The sequence below is a fragment of the Lissotriton vulgaris genome, chromosome 4_1 (genome assembly GCF_964263255.1).
Source record: "Lissotriton vulgaris chromosome 4_1, aLisVul1.2, whole genome shotgun sequence".
NCBI lineage: Eukaryota > Metazoa > Chordata > Amphibia > Caudata > Salamandridae > Lissotriton > Lissotriton vulgaris.
Genome location: NC_141691.1, coordinates 1578998506 through 1579024199, shown reverse-complemented (window position 1 = coordinate 1579024199; position 25694 = coordinate 1578998506). Strand labels below are relative to the sequence as shown.

The window sequence follows — 25694 nt, the reverse complement described above, 5'->3', positions numbered from 1 at the left end:
CAAGAATGTGGTCTCTACACTTTGCAAAGCATTGTAAGCTGAAGAAGGCCCCACGTCATATGTCCAGGCAGACAGTTTTTGTTAACAGCATGTTTTCTGGCACTTTTTTTTTCTTACATTGAAGTTATCATATGATAAATGCTTAGGTGTATGTCTCTTTCCAGCCACACTGACACCCGCCACCAGTGTCATCCTTATTTTCATCCCCATGGCGTTGTGTCCTATATCACAGAGCCCCTAATTTTCTGCACTTGGGCCACTGGGAATATGAGCAACCGTACCAGCTCTGCCTCAGCACTAAGAATTCTGGGACTTGTAGTTTCTATTTCGTAATGTATCGCTAGAAACTGTCACATTCTTAGTGCTGTTGAATGAAAAACAAGAATGAGTAGAAAATCATCTTTATGCCATGGGGCCTGTTGATAATTATGCCAATTGTGTCTGCATTCCCATTTTACTACTTGTTGCTGTGCACAAAATGAATAGCAGGAGCTAAAGGGGAGGGGGTGGAGTAGGAGGATCGCCTATGTTAAGAGGTGTTATTCTGGCATTTACAGTTATTATCTTTATTGAGAAAAAACCTCCAAAGGGAATGTCTTTAAATAATATCAAGTTCTGAGGAATGTGGTCTTTAAATCATATTTAGTTCTAATCAATGTCACCACACTGAGCGGGTCAAACAAATGGACTACTTTTCATAATATTTCCTAAACGGTTTTTGGTGAATGCCCCAGTGGCTTCAAATGTGAGGGGTTTGTTGCAGAGGGCTTTGAAATCGAAGATATCAAGAAGTGATTGCATGCCTAACACACACGTTTGAGATCTTATGTCTAGAATAGGGAATAAGGGAATTACCCTGTTCATTTCCACAGGTGAATTTCCAGTGCACAAGTACATGAGAGCGAGGGGCCTTTGCGTGCCACAAGGTTGTGAGGGTGTCAGGGACAGGGATGGTTGTGGCCTGGCAGAAGGAATCTTTTCATGCTTCCCACATGTTGTTGATGGCGTCGAGTCGGGGCCAGGCATTGCTTTTGTTCGCAACCTTGCCAAATCTACATTTCATCAGCCAGGTTTTCCGGCAGGTAATCTCGAGCCTGGTGTTCTCGCACCTGGCATATGCAGATGCAGAAATACCAGGCCAGTTGTGACTGGGTGGAGCAGTATCTCACCCAAGGATACCGCTCCACCCAACTTAAAACCAGTGACATTGTGGTAAGAGGTAAGTTTTACTACATTTTCTATGTTACTTTTGAGACCCAAATGTTAACCAGCATTTATTTTGTACCACTTACGGGCCAATGTTACTGTACTCCTGCATAAAAGTCACCATTTACCACAAAAAGACCCCAAATTATTTTGAAGGGATCCTCCAATCTCAGATAAATGTATGCAGTGTCTTTTCTATGTACCAGAAGACTACCAGTTCCTGGAAGTGAAAAAAGGATTGGGAGTTGAATATGGAACTAGAAGTGCATCAGAAAGACGACCATCAAATTGAAAAATCACACATATGGACAAGAATGTGCTATGCATGTAAACAGTTTAAGAGACATGTCATATTTGATACGGTTCAGACCAGCAGCACAAGGATCTATTTCTCCCATATGTTCTTATTTGGTCCAGAAAGTGAACAACATCGTAATACATTCTAGCAAAAAGCAGCAGAAAGACTTTTCATGTAAAGAAAGTAATAGTCTTCCAAACCTTACACCGTCACTGCCAGATAGTAATTCCTCTTTGTAAGATCTTAACTGTGATATACAAGGTGAGCAACTCTTTATTTTAAGCATCTAAATTGAAAAAATGAACACTAGATGGCCCGATGTACTACTCTCAAGGTGCTTCAAGTGCCCCAAAGCTGCTTTGCCATGTTGAAGGCTCTAGTTTCAGACTATCATGGAATGTCTAATCAACTGCATTCTTGGGGGCATAAGGCCTGAAAAATAATGGGAGAAATTCAGAGGAATTTATTAGGCCACTTCTCCATGTTATATGTATGTATGTATGTATGAATGATACAACTATAAAGATATGTATTTAGCGCTTGTAAATTAAACTACTGTATAGGGTTCAGGTAGCCAAACTTCACATGAACCCCCTCTACAAAAAATGGAGTATAAAAAACAAACTAACAAATAAAATACTCAACACTGCAAAACCGAACTGAAGATGTAGTGTAAAATCTCTAAAGTATCAACAGTCAAGTAATAGACCAGCACCACACTTGCCACTTTTTTCTAAATATTAAAAATAATAGCATGAAGAATTAACAGATTTAAAGTTTTAAAAAAAATCACTTTTGGCAAATGAAGTATTTAAATCCGTACTACAATGTGTAGAGAAAAGTTGAGTGTAATCTAAAGAAAGCATGTAAAAAGTTAAAACTAATGCTTACTGTTTCACAGACCGCAGTTTTACACTGCTCATGTTTTTTAACACTTCCATCATGCTTGGAACTTCAGGCTTCTTTGGGCCACCATCTAGCAAGGTCTGATCCACTCCAATCTTCTTCCCTTTCCGCTCTCTAATGAGGTCAATGGCTGATATACTTCGCTGAAGCCCAGAGGGAAGTGGAGGAGGGGGTGGAGGTGGAGGAGGCGGTGGAGTGGGGGCAGGTGCACCAGCAGGCAAAGTTGAAAAGCAAGCAGAGTTCTGTTCACCTGAAGAGATAACACAGAAGTTGATCCATGATCAAACCAAACTTAAACATATGCTGAATCAATGATCTGCATATATGATGTCACAAGGAATTTATGGATTACTTTATAGAGTACCATTGTTTATGAATGAAGTATGTTTAGTTTAATGTGTTTTCAGGGATTTTCAAAATTTTACAACAATAAACAAGCAAAAAAGTAACTGGACCAAAGATGCATTTAAAAAAACAGCATATTTTTACAATAGAAGAAGCATAGAATGCATTCCAGTAAACATCTAGTGGGATGTAAATATTGAGAATCCCTTTTCAAGTAGCGGCATGGCCCAGCTCTGTATCAAGATGGCCGCATCAGTTTAGCGCTCTGCAACAACCGGGGAGATGGGGGGTGGGGTGGGAGATTTCCTGTTACAAACAAATGCGGCTGCGGGGTAATTTTTTTGACAAGTACAATTATCTGTTTTTCGTTGAGCAGAAACCTCCACTTCTGTATTTCCCTTAAGGAGGCATGCCTGATGAGATTCTACAGTCACGTCAGCCATTTTGGATTCCCCACAATGCTGCACATGAAGGGATTACTGGTGCTTGGACGTGCATGTCGACCCTTTTCAGCTCCTGTAAGTTACTTCTCCTCACACAGAGCTTCATAGCTCTTCTTTTTACAGTACATTTCTGTTGGTGCTTTTAAATGTTTTACTTACTTGTTCCAACCGCAGTTCTGTCAATGGTGTGATTCCGGAGTCTTCTGTTTTCGTTTACCTCACATTTTTCAAAATAAAACTAAATGATGTACCAGCTTCCTAATAGTTTGCTCATTTTTGTGACCAGCGACTTATAATCTGCAATCATAGAACAGCTCCCTTTGTTCTTAGACTTCCTATATTTATTCTACGCTTTGTACCATTATTGTCAATATATGGAATGATTGCGAAAGTTGCAAGTGAAGAAAACTTACTTTGTGTCCCACAAATTAACATCCAGACTCTTTTGTACTCCAGTGCTTGTTAATGTAGAGGAAGCGTCAGGCAGTTTCTCCTGCAACATTGTCTAAACTGCCATTAAATACTTAGTGTAAATTCTCTGCGAATGCTAACCAAAGAAAAACAGTCTGGACCAGATTCAAAAAGTGTCTCCACACTTGTGGCAGAATCTCTGCACTGCAGTTTCTCACTGCAGAGATTCCACCAGAACTGCAGAGCAAACGCCACTACTGCGGAGGCTCTTTGTGAATTAGCCCCTTTATCTCCTTGGGCATCTGTGTCTTTGGGTTTACCGAGGAGCAAATAAGAGTTCTAAGGTTAGTTGTGGAAGATACGAAAAAAAAAAAAAACAACTGCAAAGTTTAGATGGCAAATTGGAATTCCTGGATAAAAGGTTAACTGATGTTGAACAGCGGATTAGTGATCCCCAACACTAATCTGCTAAAATTGCCTCACTTCAAAAGCATGTTTTCACTGTCAAAAACAACTGAGGGTCTTGAAAATTGACAGCGTGAGGATTTATAGCATATCAGAGAATTTAGAGCGGAGTGACCCTATTTCTTTCTTTCAGTCCTCCATACCCAAGGTCCTTGATTTGCCAGACACAACTTGATTAAACATCCACAGAGCTCACAGAATAGTTTGTTGATCAATTGCTTTATCATCTCCAAAACCAAGAGGTGTTATAATTCTTTTTTTGGAATATACTGATTTATTACTAGTAATAATGGCATCAAAAGCTAAAAAATAGATTTTGTGGTCTGGCTACAAATTCTACTTCCCACAAGATGTTGTGAAAGCTACAGCAGATCGTCATAGGTTTTTTTTTAGATCTACATCCTAACTTCAGTTTTCTTAAAGCAAGATTTAGTTTAATTTATCTATGAAGCTTCTGAGTGACATATACAACTAAAAGATCACTGAAGTCTATGATGACCCAAATAGTCTTCACAGATCACTGGATGAATGCTCAGGAGTAGCCATGGAAACCTCAAGATATACTTCTTCTTGGGGCTCTTTCTTATGTATGTTTTTGGTATGCATAAAGTTGTTGTGGATGTATATGCCGTTATTATTTTGTTTTTCTAATTAATGTCTTATATTTTCCAGCTTGTCCTTTAGGAAAGCATATATCCTGTTCCCTCATGTGGTTCACCTTCTCTCCTTGTGTTTTGGCACTTCTGGCCCTCTCAGAATGACGCTGTGCCATCTTCTCTATATGGCTCCACCAGCACCACTTTTTTTGTGTTAAATGTAGGTATGCTATGTGCATTTTCTCTCTATATCTTTTGCTCACTTTCCTTAGTCTCTGTTTTTTTTCTAGGTTCCACACTGGAGAAATGTTCTCCCTTATCGTTCCCCTTTTCCTCCTTAACTGTATTGCTATGTGATTCTTATCAATTTTTCTCATTGTAAGTTCCTTTTTCTGCATGAAGTGGTTTAATTATCTCTACATGTATTTTTTCCAATCAATTTAAATGTAAATTCCTGGAATTTTAAAGGTCTTAAATATCCTATTAAAAGGCAGCATGTCCTCTCATATTTAGCCAAGCGTAATATGCATTTTGCCTAGTTACAAGAAACCCACCCTTGTGAAAGCGAAACGTTAAAACGTAAGCAAACCTGTGTTCATAGTTTTTTTTTTCACCTGCTTTTAACAGGGTTGCGATTCTATGTAGTAAGAAATTTGATATAACTTATTTCACGAGGAAATGATAATGAATATGGGGTTGTGTAAGTCTTGGAATGAATAAAGTTCCTCTTACCACATGTAAAGTTTATGGGCCCATGCAATTACATTTTGGTTTGACTTATCTCACAAATTGATTAATGTGCCATTAATTACCCGATTACTGGGGTGGGAGGCCACTATAACCAAGTTTTAGATCCTTTTATTGACGGGAACTCTGATGTGAAATATCTTCCAAACAAAATGCAAAAGAAATGTAAATCTGCTGTTACTCAAATTCTTTCTTGTAAATGCATGGCCACTATGTAAACCCAGCACTAGAGAATATACATTTTACTCTTCTACATAATTCTCAGTCACAAATTAATTATATGGGGCGCGGCTTGGACGGCAGAGGTAATGGCTGCCTGATCTCTTCGCTCCATCGGATCGGATAGAAAAAGAACGGTCTCCCAAAGTTAATTGAACTGTTGGACCGCAGTGGACTCTGCACTGCAAAAGACAGTGCCAATGAAGCGATCACGGAGATCTTAGATTGGAAGTAAAACGGAAAACAAGTTTGCCACTCGTTGAGACTCAACATCGACACAAAACGGCACCTGTGCAACAAACACTACGAGGAGGTACTGCTTACTGACACACCGCATCGACAACACCGTAAGGGCCCTCTCTCAGCATATAGACCCCAAAAATTAATGAGGGAACCTTGGTAAGACTCAATAAAGGAGGGATTGCAGCGCAAGGTTCGATTTAGCCAGCACGATTTTGCCTGATCTCATCATGGCGGCAGGAGGGACATTCTAAACGTCTAGCCACAAACAACAATGTCGGAGTCCTTGCACGAGGCAGAAGCAACTTCATCAGGGGCGAAAGTTTTAAGACGCTACATAACCCACATGCAGCAAGCTCTTGCTAAGGATTGCCGCAAGTCAATTCAGGAGCGGCTAATGGGACCAGCGCGCAAACTCACCTGACCTCGTCAGGGCGGCGATGTTCGTGTAGCCACTTCTACGCCCAACAATAAAGCGCTAGACCTTAAGTGCGAGTGAGCGTGTTTCTTGGGGCTGTAAATATTGGACGCTACCCACTGTCCCTGGCCAGCACACGCACTAATAACAGTCAACAAGTACAGAAAAGTGCGAACAAGCTCAACCACCGTGATCCAAATCAGTGTGAGCTTGCCTAAAAAACAGCAATGGCGTGAAGCTCACAGAGGCATAGCGATTGATGGTTCCAAGTTAGCGCCTTGAATGCCAAAAAGTGGGACATCATTGTAGAGTGACCCCACCACTAATTAAACTGTGCAGCTCCATAGCGCCAGCCAATAAGACGTTAGTTATGTACACACCAAATACATAGCAAGTGGGCAGCTTGAAATCGCGAGGGCAAGAGCCAACAGACGCTTTCCAGACTCAGCGCAAGGAACCTATACAATAGCAGCCTGAGGTTACCAACACCATCAACCCCTCAACCCTACACTCAAGATGGCGCCTACAGAGGGCCTCTAAACTGAATCAAAATCGAGCCAAGCTACCTTAGGGCGAAGTGTGTCAGGATCATTGGTTCATCCAATCAACACCTCTGCGCCAGTTTCCTAAACGATCCGACATTCAACCCTCACGCAAAGGATATTCAATCGCCAATCGCGCTAAGCTCCTCAGAACTTCGGGACAGTGACCCGTTGGGGAAAACCCATCAAGGGCCTTTTTCGATAAGGATAACTAGTGACAGAACGCAAGCCTGAATATGGGAACAACGTGCCCACGTTGTCCTGACTTAATAAGAATCAGAAGGACCTCTGGAAGAACAATAATCACTCATGAGACCCACAATACAATGGCAGACATAGATTCTAAACTACACCATCAAAAAAGGAACAAGGGCAATTTTACACCCTCGGACTCTCCGCTCAAAATTAAACCGGACATCAACAGTACCCTGGATAAGATTCTCCAAAAACTGGCGGACGTCCATGACTTAGCTAAGTCCACAAAACAAACTACAGACGCTATTCAACTTGAATTAGCGGCCATGAGGGCGGACATAAACGCAGTTAATAACAGATCACTGGCCGAACAAAGAATTAGTGATGTAGACGATATCTCCCATAATTCAAGTCAGGAGATGAAGGCCTTGACAAAACTAACATCAACATTACAACAAGCATTTGCAATGCATTAGGTCTCGCATTAGGAAAGTTTGAGCTATTGGTATTGTAAATGACACCTTTTTTATTTATGTGTTGGTTTTGAAAATAGCCAAATTAATAGCTTTGTCATTTACAATGCCAATAGTTTTAACTTTCGCAAATGTGACACCTATACCATTTGTAATGCAATATGTGTTGTATTTACGTGACTTAGATGTATTGATATTACAAATACAATGGCTTTAATAATTAATACTTAAATAAAAGTTATTGTAATTTATAATGGCAATAGCGTAAACTTTTGTAAGTAACATTTGTGAAGATTATGTCCATTGTATTTTATTGTGACAAAAATCAAAGAACAGAAGTGAAATATTAACATCTTTTTGTTTCATTTGTAATAAAGCTTGAAACATTGAGAGAACATATTTGAACCAGTTGTTGCTGAAAGGTTGCACAGATTGATGCTGTGGTGATGCGATAGATAGAGTGAGGGCGATAGATGAGAATGCAACACAGAAGGAGGGACTGCATGTGGGAGGCAACACAGAGGGTGGATGGTAGGCAACACAGAGTGAGGGAGGGCGGTCAGTAGGCAACTCGGAAGGAGGGCAGAGGCAGCACAGAGGGAGGGTAGACAGGATGCAATACAGAGGGAGGGCAGTCGACGGCAACACGGATGTAGGAAGGGCGTTTGGAACGAAACACATTTCGGCAACAGGGAAGGAGCGAGGGTGGATGGGAGGCAACAGGGAGGGATGGTGGGACGGAGCCAACAGTGAGAGATAGGCATCAGTGATGGAGGGTGGGTGGTTAGACAACAGGGAGGCAACACAGAAGGATGGTGGGCGGGATGCAACACGGATTGCGACGCAGTGGGTGAGTGGGTGGGCTGCAACACAGAGGGTGGGTGGGTGTAATGCTACACGGAGGGTTAGACAACACGGGGGGTTAGGCAACACGGGGGGTTAGACAACACGGGGGGTTAGACAACACGGGGGGTTAGACAACACGGGGGGTTAGACAACACGGGGGGTTAGACAACACGGGGGGTTAGACAACACGGGGGGTTAGACAACACGGGGGGTTAGACAACACGGGGGGTTAGACAACACGGGGGGTTAGACAACACGGGGGGTTAGACAACACGGGGGGTTAGACAACACGGGGGTTAGACAACACGGGGGTTAGACAACACGGGGGGTTAGACAACACGGGGGTTAGACAACACGGGGGTTAGACAACACGGGGGGTTAGACAACACGGGGGGTTAGACAACACGGGGGGTTAGACAACACGGGGGGTTAGGCAACACGGGGGGTTAGGCAACACGGGGGGTTAGACAACACGGGGGGTTAGGCAACACGGGGGGTTAGGCAACACGGGGGGTTAGGCAACACGGGGGGTTAGGCAACACGGGGGGTTAGGCAACACGGAGGGGTTAGGCAACACGGAGGGGTTAGGCAACACGGGGGGTTAGGCAACACGGGGGGTTAGGCAACACGGGGGGCTAGGCAACACGGGGGGCTAGGCAACACGGGGGGCTAGGCAACACGGGGGGCTAGGCAACACGGGGGGCTAGGCAACACGGGGGGCTAGGCAACACGGGGGCTAGGCAACGCGGGGGGTTAGGCAACGCGGGGGGGGTTAGGCAACGCGGGGGGGGTTAGGCAACGCGGGGGGTTAGGCAACGCGGGGGGTTAGGCAACGCGGGGGGTTAGGCAACGCGGGGGGTTAGGCAACGCGGGGGGTTAGGCAACGCGGAGGGTTAGGCAACGCGGAGGGTTAGGCAACGCGGGGGGTTAGGCAACGCGGGGGGTTAGGCAACGCGGAGGGTTAGGCATACGCGGAGGGTTAGGCATACGCGGAGGGTTAGGCATACGCGGAGGGTTAGGCATACGCGGAGGGTTAGGCATACGCGGAGGGTTAGGCATACGCGGAGGGTTAGGCATACGCGGAGGGTTAGGCATACGCGGAGGGTTAGGCATACGCGGAGGGTTAGGCATACGCGGAGGGTTAGGCATACGCGGAGGGTTAGGCATACGCGGAGGGTTAGGCAACGCGGAGGGTTAGGCAACGCGGAGGGTTAGGCAACGCGGAGGGTTAGGCAACGCGGAGGGTTAGGCAACATGTAGGATGGGTGGGCCAGCGGTGAGCTCTACGGAGGGTGGGTGGGCGATTGGCAACACGAAGGGTGGGAGGTAACACGGAGAATGCGCGGGCGGCAGGCAACACTGACGGTGGTTGGGGGTTCGCTAGGAAACACGGAGGGTGGGTCGTAGGTAACACAGAGGGTGGGTGGGTGGTAGGCAACACTGGGTGGGTGGGCAATAGGCAACACATTGAGCGAGAGGCAACACATTGGGCAAGTACTACATAAAGCCTCAACCTATTTTCTTCCAAAGGGATTTTGAATTAATCATGTTTATAAAAAGCACACCAAGTACAAAAGCAAGTAAGAAGAAAACGTTCTTTTAAGAGTATTCCAACGCATTGTTGCTCTGTGCCCTGTGTCTTTTCCCAGCGAATAGAAGAAAGGTAACAAGAGTGCTAGATGTAGAGGTGTAAAAGGCGAATCGTGAATAACAAAAGGCACAAAGGACCAATTAACATGATACATCAACAGGGCACTGAGTCACTCTGACTTACGAGTTTAATTTTGACAGAATGCATAGCGTTTTTCAAATGTTTAAGAAATGCACCATTAACAAATTATTTTGGCTTTTATTGTACTGTTATCTAGTTAAACAAAAACACTAAGGTGGAGTATTGCCAGTCAGGAGAGAGAGAGAGAGAGACAGACACACACACACAATATCTGAGAGGGTGAAGGGGCTGGTATTTCAAAAGTTAGAATAGAAAATTGTTCTTGCCAAGTTATCAGTAATCACAGTTGTAACAAGACAACAACGCCCTTATTTGCCAACTTAATTGTGTGAACCTCCAGATGATGGAAGGCTGAGTCCACTCAGGTAGTATGCAGAACTGTAACTTGCAGATTCGTACAGATCTCTTCATGGAGTGTGCGCCCCGCTGAGATTTCTCACTAGTATCCTATTGTTAAAGGTATTCTGTGTTGAAGCTTCTCGGTGATAACAAGAAAAGTCTGGGAGTGAACTAAAACCAGTATGAATAGAAAGCGGATTTGAATCACGGCTTCCTCTGTTATTCAATGTGAGCGTCAGCAAAGCGATTTATCTCCATCACAGGACAAAATCGGAAGTGGTTAGAATAGAAACACACAGACTGACACCCGATAATAAGCCACGTTGTGGAGTCGGTTATTCTTTACAGTCTGTGAGCGCCAAGAGGCAAAGCAGTTTGCAGTATTGCGCTATATACATGTATCATCCTCATGAATTCAACAAAAGTTAAAGAGATCGGCAGACGTACATTTGGGAGTTAGGAGATGGACTTGTCTCTTTCTCTGTAGCGCCTCCTTGTCCAGCCTCTGGGGGGTGGGCGGAGGTCTGTGCAGCCCCAGCCGCTCCAGGATGCTTCTCTTCACCGCCTCCAGCTGTATTCGCTTCTCCTGCTCCCCCAGGGGCCGCAGCTCCATCGCAGTCAGGAGGACGAGGAGGGCTAGGCAGGCCTTGGAGTAGTGCCTGGTGAGCGCCGCATGGAGCGCTGCGATACAGGACTCCCCGAGCGCGGGGTACACACAGAACACGCTGTAAACAGCCCTGCTATACGAGTTATGGCCCTAAATGTGGGACAGGGGATATGCACGGCGCCGGGCTGGGGGTGCGCGCCGACGAGGTAAAATCGCAGAGGAAAAGCGCATGCACATCCCCTGTCCACCTGCAGGAGGGGGATCAAGAAGACTTGCAGTCGGTCCTGAGGGAGGGACCTTTCAACTGATATCACGCCTGTCCGCTATTTGGGTACTTCGCTGTGCAGGTCCCGTGCGGGCCCTCTAGGCGCAAACTACAAGCTGGCCGTGATACTGCGCACCTGACTGGGCCCTCTGGACCAATTTCCGATGACTCCGGAGGTGTTTGGCTGCCCCCCTGCGGGGCCTCGGGTCTAGTGGACATCGGTGAGATGACCAGAACCGGTAGGAGAACGCTCAGGCCTACAAGGCTGCAGCCACCATTTTAGCGCCCGCAGCTGCAGGAGCCCGTGACTGAGCGAGCATCACGGTCAAGCCTAAACTCTCCACATGGGAATCAGCAGCGACTCGCAGTGGGAGCTGTGAGGGAAGTATGGGGGCTGAGAGGCCTTGCGGTCGGCCCCTGGGGAGGGAACGCTCTACTGACATCCCATTTGGCCACCATTTTGGAACTCAGAAGAGCCGGTTCCGGCCGGGGCCCCAGCCAGCGGGAACAAAAACCTGGCAGGGACATCCACAGTTGACTGGGCCCCCGGACCTTGTTGCTGATGGTCCCAGAGGTGCTGGGCAGCCCTTTGGGGGTCCCCGGACCTAGCGGGCAGCAGCGGGAGTGGCACTGGCAGGAGAGCGCGACGACACACATACACACGGCCGCCATTTTGGGGTCTCCAGCCTCCGGCACCCCGGAGGGAACAGACACTGCAAAAAGCTAGCATCCTCTGCCCGGGATCTGACGGCAGCACCCAGCAAGACCGGAGGTGGAGGTATGGGGGCTGAGAGACTCTGCGGCAGCCTCCGGTGGGTCTCCTCGCTGACATCCTGCCTTGCCGCCATATTTAGACTCCCCTGTGCCTACCATGCGCTGGGTCCGGCCGGAGATATCCTCAATCCGGCGAGGATGTCCCGCGCCTGACCGGGCCTTTCAGACCACACTGCTGACGCATCCTAGGGTGTTGGAATGGCCCCTAAGAAGTCCCCGCTCAAGGAGCCCCATTCCTATGCTCAGCCTGCTGACCGTCTTTGATCCCTGCTGCCCTGCGCCTCGGCCACCCGGCGGAGCCTGATCTTCCTATATACTACTCCCTGGGGCGTGGAGCACCGTGCGGCGTCACCTGATTGGGCCTAAGTTGTGGGCCGGAAGTTCGGGTGCGTTACGACAGTCGGCCCAGAGAAGCAGTACTGACGCGGGGCTCCCATGCCCGAGGGTAAGCCCTGCAATGGCTGCAGAAGTGGCGTCGGCCGCCGTTGTGGTGAGTGGGGGGGCAATGTGTGTGCACGTGTGTGTGTGCACGTGTGTGTGTGTGCACGTGTGTGTGTGTGTGCACGTGTGCGTGTGTGCACGTGTGTGTGTGTGCACGTGTGTGTGTGTGGGTGTGTGTGTGTGTGTGTGTGTGTGTGTGTGTGTGTGAACAGCATGCCATCTCTTGTCTAACTGAATGCTGGTTTGCATACAGGTCAGAAGATGTGCACGGCTCTGGGAGGCTGGGCATGCGCGTTCACGATGTGAAATCGACGCGCGTGTCCAGGTCTGTCTCCCTTGAGAGCCAACTCCGCAGCAATAGGTCTCGAGCGAGACCTAAAAACAACCAGCGGAGCTTGAAGATCGCAATTGGCGAGGCAATATCCGAATACGTGGGGTCCTGGATGGCTCGGAGGACTCGGCAGGCTCATGCTTTTCTTTTCTTGAGGATTGGATTCCTAAATTTACCAACTTAAAGTTCGACCGTTAGTTTGAACTGGATCGTGCGCACAAAATACCCACCTTTAACCTCATGCGTGCGGGCGGAATTCCGCTCGTACGCTGAGTTTTTTAAAACCGCATGTTACGTGACGAGCTGGGCTCGTCATCAGCGTGCGAGCGGACTACGCCATGACGAGCCCAGCTCGTCATCAGCGCAGAAGGGGTTAAATCCATGTCACGACAAACACGCCCTATAATTTGCAAACCACTGAGAGCTCAACATACAGAAGCTATCCTTTATCATGCTCCTAAGAATCACCAACTCATCTGGAACGGCCATAAAATGATATTTACACAGGACTACTCCAAGCCTACTGTTGACACCTGGAAGGGATTTCTTGCCTTACGCAACAAACTCAGGAGCAAAAACATTAAATTCTCATTTGTTGGCCCTACCAAATTCAGAATCAATGTTGGCAGTAGCAATCTCTTTTCGATGACCCTAAGGATCTCGCATCATTTTTGGAAGGCTCGACCAATCAGGACAACGACGCTACGCAAACTACCACCAACAAAAGGAAATCTTCCCTAGACTTGGGCGCGGGATGAAGAAGGAACCCGACCCGCCATACGACAGGCTAAGTGTCTTAAGTCATTATCTACCTCGTGTTAACATCCATTCGGTGATGCTGGCATTACTAATTTTGTAGATGTCGCACATTATAGTTGCTTAGACTTCTACCTCTTACATGGAATGTCAAGTTTCTGTAGATACATAATCTTAATCAAATGAATGTGTAAACTTTGGGAGAATTACGTTGTTAGTTATTCCAATCAGTTAATTCTCCAAGAGACAGAATGACGATCCTGCTGTCGCACCTCCTACATTTGAGGTTTTTGGGGAGGGCAGGGAGAAGGGACTGAGGGTGGGGATGGAGGTACCACAAAGCCCGCAGAATGCTCTCTGTAATGACTGGATATGTACCTTGGGGTTTCTTAGACCTTACTTTGTTTGTCTTCTGGATTCTTTTTTCTTTTTCACACCTTTACTTGCTCTAATCTATGTTGGGCACTCCTTCATGCATAGACAAATAGTAAGACCTGGCGCACAAGAGCACCCGAAAATGTTGCTTAGACTTTTTACAATGTACATGGGCAACACAATGGAATTGTTCCCTTTTGGGAAGCTTTTGCTGAGCTTTACGGTCACATTTATCCTCCTAGTACCAATTAGCACTTCTATGTGGTTATACTCGACGCACCTACCACATAACCTCTTACCTGATGGCCCATAACAACCCAATAATCCTAGCAACAGACCTTAATATAGTGTCCCTATAACCACCCAGCTAAACGTCTGAAAATTCTGGACTATCTTACCAAAACTCAAGTTGAGGTCCTCTTAGTACAAGACAAAGCTGTCTCTGGACGATGCTAAATTAATTAGAATGGCCTGCTCCCCTGCTGATAAAAAGAAGCGGGGAGTAATAACACTGATATAAAAAATATCTAATATCTCGCTGGAAGGCCAGTCTCACGATAATGAGGGCAGACTTTTGGTTACCCATCTGAGAAAGGGAGAGAATCTAATTCATGAAGTAAATATATATGGCCCCAACTCCGACGATCCGAAATCCTGGTCTGAGGTATCTAATACTCTAGAAGGTTTCCCCCAGGATGACCTCATTGTAGTAGCAGGAGACTTTAACATCCCATTAGACCCTATAAAGGATAGGCAGTCCAACTGCCATTATCACCCTACGAACTCACATGGAGTACTCCAAACCATCTCCTCCAAGTTTAACTTTAAGGACGATTGGCGCCTCCAACATCCAAACACTAGAGTCTACACCTTCTATTCCACCCCTCACAACTACACCAGGATAGACTATATTCTCATCTCTGGATCCCCCAACACGTTTAATTGAGCACTCAGACATAGCCCCAAGACTAGTGTCGGACCACTCGTGTATTAGTCTAAAACTGGCAGGGTGCCACAACGATTCCATACCTAAGAATGGACGCACTGAAAGCCACCATTAGGGGTACAATAATTGAAATCAAGACAAAAATCAACAAAAGTCTGAATCTGAGACTAAATCAGCTTGCATAGGAGATCAAAAACGTAGAAGTATCTCACACTACTTCTTTACACGAGAAGAAGATCCTCACCTTATTAACACTAAAAAAATAGGAGTACAATAAAATCTTAAGTGAGAGAGCAGGGATTTGGGTTAATAAATATAAAGCCCTTAATCCATGTGAATCAAACAAGGCAGGAAAATTACTGGCCTCTTATCTCAAACACACACGGAACCAGAACGTCATCATATCCATTAGACTCTAACAACCAAACACATACCAAACAAAGATATCCTTAAGATCTTTAAAGCTTTCTATCAAGATCTCTATAAAAATGATCAAAACCTTAACATAGAGGAATGTACCAAATATCTCAATAGACTTAACTTGCCACAACTAACTAGAGAAGACACAATGGGGTTAGGACAGGAAATCAAGCTTAACATTAAAAGACAACAAAGCCACTGGGCCGGATGGCTTTACAACCTTGTTCTACAAGACCTTCCTAGACTAGTTAAATAAAACCTACCATGAAACACGTTTTTAGCCACATCTCATCGAACGGGATCACGTCAAACACAATGTCGGAAGCTAAAATAATAGTCATTCCGAAGGAGGGGAAGGATCACCTCTCACCGAAAAATTATAGAGCTATCTCCCTGATCAATGTGGACTGCAATAAAAATATGCTAAGTCTTAGCTGGTAGACTCAACACTGTTCTTCTGAAAATAATAAGTAGCTCTCAGGTTGGTTTCCTCCGTACACGTATGTCTAATGATAACACACGCCTGCTGTTTTAGAGAATGCTGCTACTAAATCAGAGCCATCAGTAGCTATCACACTAGACGCTGAGAAGGCCTTTGATAGGGTTTCCTGGGCTTTTTTGGAATGATGTATGCACTCCTGCAACTTAGGTGAGGATCATATACGCATTTGATGGCCCTTTACGGAAAACCATCAGCCCGGATTGGTGTTAATGGCTCACTCTCTGAACCCTTCCCATTACAACAGGGTACTTGGCAGAGATGCCCGTTATCTCCATCCTAATGTTTCTGACATTAGAACCCCTCATCCAAGATATCAAACTAAATTCGAACATTAAGGGGGTGAATATCAATGGCATCCAAGTAAAATTAGCCGCTCATGCAGATGACATTTTAATAATAACAGAACTACTGGAAACATCAATTACAGCTTTGCTATGTTATGTTACAGGGCTCTTCTATAGCGCTCGAATCACCCGGGGGCAGCTCGCGCTTACTTAGCGAAACAATGACGGAAAAATGAGAAACAGTTATAGATGTAAATTAGAACAAAAAAGTTTTCAGATGTTTCCTGAAGACCAAGTAGGATGTGCATTTACGCATAGCCAATGGGAGCGGATTACAGTACTTTGGGGCAACATATGAGAAAGCTCTGCCCCCGGTACGGGTGAGACATATACGGGGGATCTTTAGTAGAGCGAATGAATTGGACCCCAGATTACAGCCCGAGATCTGTTTAATGAGCTTCTTTTGTAAGTAGAGGGGACCCTTTCCATTCTAGGCATTTAATGTGAGGCAACAGATCCTAAAGAAGGACCGTTTTTTTCACTGGAAGCCTGTGAAGCTCCCTCAGTAAAGAAAGTGAGGGAGAGCCAGGAGAACGGTTTACTAACATCCTTGCCGCAGTGTTTCGAATCACTTGTAACTTGGCTAACAGTGTCTCGCCCACTTCCGCCAGTAGAGCATTTCCGTAGTTGAGGCGACTTATAACCATCGCCTGGACCATGGTTCTTCAATGTTTTTCCGGCAGAAAAAGAACTAGTTACTTACCTGTACACTATGGTTCTCCAGTATTATCTTTCATAGATTCACATGCTTGTATCTTCCCCGGTCGTCATGGTGGGAGTCTCCCGGTAAATAATAACCATAGCAGTAGAAGAAAAAACTGCCGGAAACCATAGAGTAGTAAAACCAGAGGGTAACCTCTTCTCCTGATTATGTGCCCCAAACTACAGCCAATCAGCAGCCAGCCCCAGCCTACACCATTCCCAGCAGAGCCACCATACCTCAGATTTCCTACCGCCCAAGGGTGAGCTATGCAGGAAACCAGAGATAAAAGGTGGTCTACCTAATGGAAACGGGGAGGCGGGCGGGCGCATTTGAATCAATGAAAGATAATACTGGAGAACCATAGTGTACAGGTAAGTAACTAGTTCTTTCTCCAGTATTCATTCTTTCATAGATTCACATGCCTGTATCAGAGTAGATAGCAGTCCTTGTAGTTAGAGCGTTTCTAGGCTAGACCCCTTTCCTTTCCCGGGGCGGTGAGCCATAAATTGCTTCTATTAAAAAGAACTTATTACAAATCCCAAGGAATGAGCAATCAAACTTTGCCATTATAATTATTAGCGTAAAGAGAAAAAACATATCATATAGAAAAAATTAATAGAATACAATTCATAAACATTACCTTATTTAAAGAGATGTCGCAGAACTGCCTGTCCCACTGCTGCATCTGCTTTCCATTCCGTGTCCAGACAGTAATACTTAGTGAATGTATGAGCAGTCGACCAGGTTGCCGCTCTACATATGTCTGGAAGAGTTACTACTGCTAGCAATGCAGAAGACGTCGCCATTTTCCGTGTATCATGGGCACGGACTTTCATGTCGAGAGGACTTCCTGCTTTCTCATGACAGAAGACAACAGCGGATGCAATCCATCTGGAAATGGAGGAACGGGACAGGGCCAGACCTTTTCTGGGCCCCGAGTAAGCGACAAACAGTTGGTTTGATTTGCGAAAATCTTTTGTCTTCTCAATGTAAAGTTTTAGGCATCTGCCAATATCTAAAGTATATAGAGCTTTTTCAGCTGCTGTGGAAGGATTTTTTAAAATATGTAGGCAGGATCACAGGCTCATTTAGATGAAAAGAAGAAGGTATTTTAGGCACAAATTTTGGGTTAGTTCTTAGCATCACTTTATCTGGCCTGAACTGTATAAAGGAGTCCAAAATAGAAAAAGCTTGGATCTCGCTCACTCTTCTGGCTGATGTGAGCGCCAGCAGTAATGCGACCTTCCATGACAAGAATTGCAGTTCCGATTTGTGGATGGGCTCGAACGGAGCTTTCATAAGTTGTGACAAGACTGTTAAGCTGCCATGAAGGTGGAGGACGCTTAACAGGAGGAAACTTTCTGAACAGCCCTTTTAAGAACTCCTTGATTAGGCTGTTAGACCACAAAGATGGACATCCCGGAGATCTTTTGTATCTGGAAATTGCTGCTAGATGGACCTTAATAGACGAGTGCGCAAGCCCTGTTCTGGCTAAATGTAGTGAATAAGGAAGAATTTGCTCAGCAGAGGACGACAAGGGATGCACTGCATTAGCAACGCACCAATTACAAAATCGCTTCCATTTTGCAGTATATGTCTTGTTGGTAGACATCGCTGTGGCACTCTGCAATATTTCACGGCATTCCGGAGGAATAACTAATGACTGGAATTCGTGCTCAAAAGGTTCCAAGCCGACAATTTTAGAGAGGTCAATTGTGGATGAAGAACTTGGCCTCCTTTCATGGAAATCAGATCCTTGGTTATTGGGAGCTGTATCTTTGGTTCCACCGACATTTGTAGAAGCTCCGTATACCAAAACTGCCTCGGCCAGGCTGGGGCTATTAGAATTATCTGGCAAGGTTCTGCTCTCCTTTTCCTCAGTAATCTGGGAATTAGGGGAAAAGGAGGGAAGGCATAGGCGAACATCCCTGTCCATCGGAGGTGAAGAGCATTCCCTCTCGAACCTTGCTGAGGGAACCTGCTGGCGTAATGTCTGCACTTTTTGTTGCTCTGAGTTGCAAACAGATCCAGGCTCGGCCTGCCCCACATGCTGAAAATCCAATCTAGCTGGACTTGGCATAGTTCCCACTCGTGGCAAATGTCTGATGACCTGCTTAACAGATCCGCCCTTGCGTTGTCTATTCCTGGAACATGTTCCACTTGCAGCGTTATGTTCTGACGCAATAGCCAGTTCCAGATTCTCTGTGCTTGAATCGATAGAGGTTTCGATCTCGTGCCACCCTGCTTGCGCAGAAAAAACGTTGTTGTGCTGTCGGTTCTCACTAAGACCGATGAACCCTGGATTCTGAGAAGGAAAGCCTGAAAGCCCAGAAAGACGGCTTTCAATTCTAAGAGATTGATGTGAAGTTTTGCCTCTTGAGGAGACCAAAGGCCTCAATCTCTAGGTCTTGCAGGTGTACTCCCCAACCTCTCAATGAAGCATCTGATGTCATCACGTAACTCAGTGACTGAGGTTCGAATAAAAGCCCCTTCGTAAGGTTGCTCCTGATACTCCACCATGACATTGCTAGTTTGATCTGACCGGTTATGATCAGCTTGTCGTCGAATGATCGCAGGGCTTGGACCCATTGCTTGTCCAAGGCTTCTTGCAGCGGTCTCATCTGCAAACGGCAGTTTGGGATCAGCAGAATGCAGGAGGACATCATCCCCAGTAATGACTTGAATATTCTGATGGAAGTGAACTTTTTTGATGTCAGAGTTGCAATCAGATTCAAGATTTTTGTTATTCGATCTTCTGATGGGAACGCTTTTAGTTCCTGCGTTTTCAGGATTGCCCCTAGAAATTGTAGAGAGCGAGTCAGATGAAAAAACGATTTCTCTCTGTTTATCCGAAGACCTAAACTTTGGAAGAGATCTATGCACATCCTCAGAGATCTCTGTGTTGTTTGGAACGATGGTCCTTTATTAACCAGTCGTCCAAATAGGGGAAAATTTGGAGACCTTGCTGCCTTAATTGTGCCGCTATTGGAGCCATGCATTTTGTAAATACTCTGGGGGCAGACTTCAGGCCGAAAGGCAAAACTTTGAACTGGTAATGGCGCCCGCCACCATGAATCGCAGATACTTCTTGTGTTTTTTGTGTATCGGAATGTGGAAGTATGCATCCAACAGGTCTAGAGAGACCATGTAGTCTCCCTTGCGAAGCAACAGAAGAATTTCCTGCAAGGACAGCATACGGAAAGAAATTTTCTTTATGTAATTGTTCAGATCTCTGAGATCTAGCACCTGTCTCCATTTTGATAATTGTCTTTTCCTTATAAGGAAGAAGTGCGAATAAAAACCTTTTTCCCTCTGGTCTGATGGAACCTCCTCTATCGCTCCTTTCAGTAGAAGAGATAAAATCTCTGTTTTGAGAGCTGTCAGATGTTGATGAACTCTGTACAGAGGTGGACGGTTTGGAGGTCTTTGTGAGAATTCCAGGGTATGACCCTGTGCAACGAGGTCTAATACCCATCTGTCCGATGTTATGGACTGCCAATGCGGGAGAAACTGAGAGAGGTAGTGGAACTGGTCGGTCTGAAGAGGTATTGGAGGCGCCTGAGGAACATCACTGTCTGCAACCAGAGTCTTGCTTCCCTCTGGTGGCGGACCTTCTTTCCTGTTGATGGAAAGAAGTGTTTGGAGCACGATATTGCTGGTTGGAGGAGTACTGACGGTATCCCTGCTGGTTGTAAGGTTGATACCGATTTAATTGGAAAGAGGATCGTTGCTGTTGAAAATGTCCCCTGGAACCTCGGCCACGAAAGGACTGAAAACGGTTCTGCTGTAGTGAATCCAAGGATTTAGCAGTGTCCGTATCTGCTTTTATCCCCTGCAACGCCTCGTCAATGTGTTTTCCAACGAGGCTTTCGCCATCAAAAGGCATGTCCAAGATTTTCAGATTGAACCTCTGGACGGAAGGATGTGGCTTTGAGCCATCCTTGCCTCCGTAGGGCTACCGACCCAGCCATCTGACGGAAAGCTACGGAAGCTATATCCATTGCCACATCTATGGATTCTGATGCTGCCCTGGCTTCATCCTGTAAAATGGTAGTTGCCTCCTCTTTTTTGTCCTCCGGAAGGTGCGACAGAATTGGTGCGATGTCCGACCACATCTGCCTATTAAACCAGCTCAGAAGCGCCATAGCATTAGTTGCTTTGATTGAAGCTGCTGCCATGACTGCGAAATGTTTACCTATGCCATCCATCTTCTTGCCCTCTTTGTCAGGAGGTGCCACGCATGTTGCCATTGGGTTCTTGGAGCGCTTGCGGGAGCCGTCTCTATAGCGCGATACTTTTTATCCAGCTTGGGTATAGATGCTGGAACTGAGGCTGGATTCTTCATCAGCTTGAGACCTTCAGCCCAGACATGATCAATAATCGGTATAGCTCTCACGGATTTCCTGGAGGACTCCTTGAAGTCGTAGAGGAAACATTCACTTGCCTTGGCTGGCATTTCAAGCTGAAATCTCTTTGCCGCCTTTTCCATTAAATCCTGAAAACTGGCTATGTCTTCTGGCGGAGAGCTTGATTGGGGCAATGGAGACACCGGAGACGTTGGAACTATATATTGGTCCCATTCATCCCCAACCACGTCATCTTGGGTGATTTCTCCTTCCTCCTCTTGATCATCCTGATCAGAATCATGTAAATCATCACAAATCGTGATAACCTTTTGTACTTCCTTCCGAGGAGGTGGAGGAGGAGTAGGAGGCTGAATCAGGGGTGTTTCTTTTGCTGGTTGTGAAACATTCCCAGCGGCCGTGGAAGAGACGGGCGCATTATCCTCCGGAAATCGACGGTAATAACTGTCAATCATGCTTCTCAGATCGGATATAAGAGAGACAGGCACTGACATAGCCTCTTCCCTCGCGGGCGTATCTACTTCCTCTTCGTCGTCATAATGATAAGCCTGACGAAATGACTCTTATCTCATCTGGCCCTTGACCGGCCTATCTCTAAAAGAGAAATGCTCCTGTTCCTCTTCTTGGCCTTCCTCATCGGTATCCTGATGCCTAATATGGAGCTGCGACGGACTGTACTCAACACCGTAGGATCCTTCCTCCTCAGATTCCTGGCAATCTAGAATAGTAAAGGGCAGCAGGGGTGAAATCTTTGGCGGAGAAAACTCCCCTCTTTTGCTCGTCAGCGGTCCCATCGACGGAGTCATCCTTTTAATAGAGATATAAGTTGAAGTAATCCTTGTAGGCGATGCCATTGTCGACGTTTTTTTCATCGTCGTAGACGGGGCCGTTGACGGAACAATCATCGGCATAGTCGACGGTACGCTCGTCGACGAGGATCTTGCCGTCGACGAAGGTCTGGAACTCACCGAAGCTGTCATGGACGACAATCATGACGACGACAGCTTGGTGGTCGTCGAGACAGTCGACGGTCTCATCGGCGATCTGACTGGAATTTCGATAGTTTTCGTCGACGGAGCCTTCTTTCCTGAGGAAGGCTTGAAAGGAGTTGGAGGGAGAGAAGTAGAGGATTCACCTTCTTAGATTTTCCTGCTTTAGGTTTCTTCCCATCTCCCTTTTTCTCAGAGGACCCTCTCTTCTGTTTTTTAGAGGTGTGTCCTTTGGCTTCCCCCTCAGACTCCGAGTCTGGAGCTTTTCTTTTCTGAAGCCATAGTAAAAGGCGCGCTTCTCTATCCTGTAGAGTTTTGGCAGAGAAGGTCCGACAATACTTGCAGTCCTTAGGAATATGCTTAGGGTACAGACAGTAAACGCACTCCTTGTGAGGGTCCTCAGAAAATAGTCTGGCCTTGCCACAGGACCTGCAAGCTCTGAAAAGGCTCTTCTTGGAGCTTTCAGCCATTCTGAAATTATTAATGCTGACAAGAACAAACAATACCTGGCTCCCAACTGTGAAGGTCAAAAGTTCAGTGAAGAGAGAAAAAACTGAGCAGAGCTAAGGGAGACTCCTTCTCACACGAAGGCGGTTGGAAATCTGAGGTATGGTGGCTCTACTGGGAATGGTGTAGGCTGGGGCTGGCTGCTGATTGGCTGTAGTTTGTGCCACAATGAGGAGAGGTTACCCTCTGGTTTCACTACTCTATGGTTTCAGGCAGTTTTTTCTTCTACTGCTATGGTTATTATTTACCGGGAGACTCCCACCATGGCGACGGGGAAGATACAAGCATGTGAATCTATGAAAGATTGAATACTTGAGAAGGTAATATCTTGCACAGAAGGCAGAGGCTATAATAGCAGGAGCTAATAGTAGTTGTAATATTGTCCTTTATCGTAAGGGTTTGGTCCAGTTTTAATCCCAGGTTTTTTATTAAAGGAGTTGGGATGTGGGACACTCCTAAACGGTCAGGCCACCGGTCAGCCGTCCAGATGGTAGATGCTTTACCCAAGAGCATGTGCTCGGTTTTTCCGGGGTTTAGCTGGAGGCAGTTTTCAGTCATCCACTTTGAGATGGCAAGCATGTCTGATGAAAATCGTGTTTTTTCCTCTTCGAGATTTGAACCCTTTGATGGACACAATCATGGAATACTCCGGCTACTCAAGTTATAGACTTAACAGAGAGAAATCTGAACTCAGTCCATTAAATGTCTATTGTACGAGAGATATTTTGGGAGAATCTGGGCTTACATGGCTAACAGGCTATATCAAATATTTGGGCATCGAATTTGTAAGTAACCTAATGGATATTCTCATTCACAATGAGAAAATAATATTAGGAAAAATAAAGAAGCTCCTAGACTCATGGGTGCCGAAATTCATCATGTGGTGTGGCAGAACCGAAACTATTAAAATGATGATCACCCTTATGATTAATTACCTAATCAGTATGTTTCCCCTTCTACTGTCAGACTAATTCCACCACAAACTAGATATCCTCCTAGATATTCTCATCGCTAAATTCCCTTGGCGCAGTAAAAAGCACGGATTAGCATAAAAAAATATTGAGACTGGATAAATCCTTGGGTGGTGTAAATCTAGGTTATTACAGAATATACCAGACTAGCCTTCATTGCAAAGCAAGGCTCATATTTGATCTCTCCACCTGCCGGCTACACCCCTTGCACTTCTCACAACGAATTGGCTTTACCAACATAGCTCGAAGTCCATTATTAAAAATAGCACTTAGAGTAGATAAGAAACTGGAGAATAGTATTAACGGCTCCAAAATGGAATTACTCTGGTTCAATAGCAACGCTTTATATAAAGGCAGAAGTTTATCCCTAGACACATGAATTAAAAAAGGTATCCTTTTCCCATACCAACTTGAAAATGCCTCATACCCAGTCACATTCTCAGACCTCCAATCGAGATATAACTTAGCTGATATTGAATTTTACAACTTCTTGAAAATCAGAACCACCCTCTCCAAAGCCAAACTAACCACCGTCCAACTATCAATCTCATGGTTTGTTTAAACCTTAACAAAATGGGCCACCAGATCTCCAAGATTTATAAACTTCTCCGTCCAAAGACCTCCAAACTTAATAATAAGATTATTGCCTTCTGTGATCAGCAATCCCGGTTCCACCAAATGATCAGATATGGCACACACTGTGAAACTCGGTCTCGCGCAATAGGATCCCCCCGATCCTCTCCAAAACCAAATACTGGCCACTACACAAAGTATTTTGGACTCCTGCCCGATTATTTTCCTTAGGTCTCCATAGGGACGCAACATGCTGGAACTAATCAAGAAACTGGGGATTTAGCCCATCTTATCTTTCAGTGTGCATCAGAAAAGCCTTTTTGGGGAAAAAAAATTTGCCTTCTTAACTGGTATGTTTAACGGTACCTTGATCCAAGAATTCTCCACCCTACCAATGGCCTTGTTGAATGTGGATTTAGGATCTGATGTTCACCTTTTATTAACATCTGCGGTGAAAATAGTTCTTGCCAACTGGAAGGACACAAGCAAGGCATCCTATAAGGGCTGAATAAACTGGATCACTCAGAGGGGCAGATAAAATCTCATTACAGAACTGTCCGTGGAAACCCTCATCCAGGTTCATGTGAAAATCTATGGACACTTATCTCAACTCATACAAACCTCCATGAATACTACTGTATGTCGTTGAATCACAGCTCGTGCCTTACTGACGCATCCCTTGTATCTTCTTATTTAATCGTTATTACCTGTACTAGGCTGTTATGTGTTAGGCCTATCAATATCGAACTGCTCTTGTGCTAACAACTGCATGGAATTCAGGATGTATAGGATACCACTCGTCTAATCTGTGTTTTCCTTCTGCTCTTTCTCTTTTCTTTTTTCTTTCTTTTAGCTACTCTTTCTTCCTTCACTACTGATAACTTGGGTTAGCCTCTTGATACTCCCATAGGAGTATTAACCTTATTGAATGCTTTTATACACATTATATTTTTGCTTTACATATATGATAAGGTAACCCGGATACAGTATTACTCTTTGTATCTTTCTTATGAAAATCAATTAAGTATTTTTGGAAGAAAAAAAAAAGAGGTAAAATATTAGCACAGGTATTGGAGATATTTAATTTCCAACCATGCACCACTCCTTACTACTCTAGAGGTCTTTTCAATTTCCATGCACAGAAACCGATGGAGGTTTAATAATGCTCTTCAGAATGATATTAAATTTGTGGACTTTTTTTGTTGCAGATATTCGTTTAAGAATGTTTCACCTAAAATAATACAAAGGATTAATGGGTTACAAAGATATGGAAAACTCTCAAGGTGTTGTCTAGAGGCTATGCTATTAATTTGTGTTTCTAACAAAAAGCGATCATGTGCCAGACGATTAAAATAAATTACCCAAAACATTAAAACTCTTGAGCAATCATATTATAAATCTAATT

General features: G+C 45.1%; 1 protein-coding gene across 2 annotated transcripts in view; it reads right to left on the bottom strand.

Moving 5' to 3' along the window:
- MTFR1 (mitochondrial fission regulator 1) overlaps nt 1-25694 on the bottom strand; it is a 367443-nt gene that overhangs the window by 57777 nt on the left and 283972 nt on the right. For both annotated transcript variants that reach the window (XM_086965807.1, XM_086965808.1), the window contains exon 6: nt 2396-2660. In XM_086965807.1, the coding sequence (XP_086821933.1) occupies nt 2396-2660 (265 nt within the window). The remainder of the gene's footprint in view (nt 1-2395; nt 2661-25694) is intronic.